The 1,517-nt window shown below is 38.7% G+C and overlaps 1 protein-coding gene across 1 annotated transcript in view; it reads left to right on the plus strand.

Moving 5' to 3' along the window:
* LOC107593721 (integrin alpha-8-like) overlaps window positions 1-1,426 on the plus strand; it is a gene marked incomplete at its 3' end in the record, with an annotated part of 20,027 nt that extends 18,601 nt beyond the window's left edge. Inside the window, exons 11-12 of the mRNA XM_016283574.1 lie at window positions 995-1,029; window positions 1,221-1,426. Coding sequence (XP_016139060.1) covers window positions 995-1,029; window positions 1,221-1,426 — 241 coding nt within the window. The remainder of the gene's footprint in view (window positions 1-994; window positions 1,030-1,220) is intronic.
* Between the last annotated feature and the right edge of the window lie 91 nt (window positions 1,427-1,517).

The raw sequence follows: 1,517 nt of genomic DNA on the forward strand, positions 1-1,517 counted from the left end.
CTGTCTGCCTGCATTGAAACAAGGCTTTCTTATCTGTCTGTATTATTTGTTTTGAGCTAATTTAATTTACTACCTCATGCTGTATTTAGTTACATGGTGTATTCAGAACTAAATAGGACCATATAAATTATATGAATAGGACCATGAGGTTTTATATGGGTTTTGGCTTATTCAGACTCATGCTTTAAGCTCTGGTTTACTTGACCCTTGTTTAAATGCTTACATCATCCAGGGGGGAATTTGATATGCATAAAATTGGTTTCTAATTTGGTCTTATGAGGATACAAAACTTTGCTGACACATCAGCGCCAAAGCTCTTTCTCTTATGTCTGAAATGCTGACATGTGTTTATGCCATTAACTGAAAGGCTTACTTACCAATGGTACATGGTTGAATACACAGTAAAACAGCAGTACACACAAAGAAAGAGCAGTTAAATGATACACCAGCAATGACCAACGCGCAGAGCTCATTACACTTATAGCTGTTGAAATGGCTCATTTGCTGGAAACAGGGCCAATCAGTCTTTAGTGTTGAAATCAATGTATCGTTTTTGTTATTTTTTTGGCTACTAAATGCTGAAATGTATAAATCACAGTGATTTATTTTTAGATATCAAATAACATAACTTGGTTATATCTGTTATCTTAGATCTAATAAGTCTGAGAAGTACAAATGTGAATTTTTTCTACAATGTTTCATTCCATTTTATCATGGAATCCCGACACCATCTTTGTTGGTTTTAGTCCAGGTTATTCTCAGAATGCCCCGTTCCGAACTGTAGGAGCATTTTGGTATTCCTCCATCGGTCCTCATGCAGTCCAAAACACACTCCTAAATTCATATCTCCAAGCAAAACGTCTCTGTTTTGTATTATCAGCATTTATAAGATTTATACTTTATCCCCTGCTATGATACTGTCATGCGCTGGCTCGTCTTTGTCTTCTCTGATGGCTCATATTTTACAATGGTTCGTTGGTGCACTTCCTTGCAGATATTGCTGTCTTGTAACCTCAAGGGTGACATCTTGTATGATTCTTTGACTTCAAACATGCACTATAAAGCTGCAGGTCTTTATTCGGTTGTTAACCATCCACTCAGTTTCCAAGTAAAGCATCTTCAAATCAAATACATGTACAATTTATGTTACTTGTGGGCCTCTAAAAATCCAAAACCTAGAGGTGTTTGTATCAAATTTGTTAATTTATGTGCACACACAGGCTAGATGACGTGCTAGTTGGAGCTCCACTCTACATGGACCGTGAGTTTGAGAGTAAACCGCGTGAGGTTGGCCGTGTGTACTTGTACTTGCAAGAGGACGTTCTTCTCTTCTCCCCATCCATCACACTCACTGGAACGCACCTGTTCGGCCGGTATGGAAGTGCCATCGCCCCTCTCGGAGATATCAACCAGGATGGCTACCTTGGTAAGTGTTCGTGTTAATGTGCTTTTAGGGTGTTGTGTTGCTTGATTCAAGAGTTTTTCAGTGAGACAGAGGTTACATATACACCCATTTC

This window comes from Sinocyclocheilus grahami, unplaced genomic scaffold (assembly GCF_001515645.1).
Source record: "Sinocyclocheilus grahami isolate Dianchi unplaced genomic scaffold, SAMN03320097.WGS_v1.1 scaffold175.1, whole genome shotgun sequence".
Classification (NCBI taxonomy): domain Eukaryota; kingdom Metazoa; phylum Chordata; class Actinopteri; order Cypriniformes; family Cyprinidae; genus Sinocyclocheilus; species Sinocyclocheilus grahami.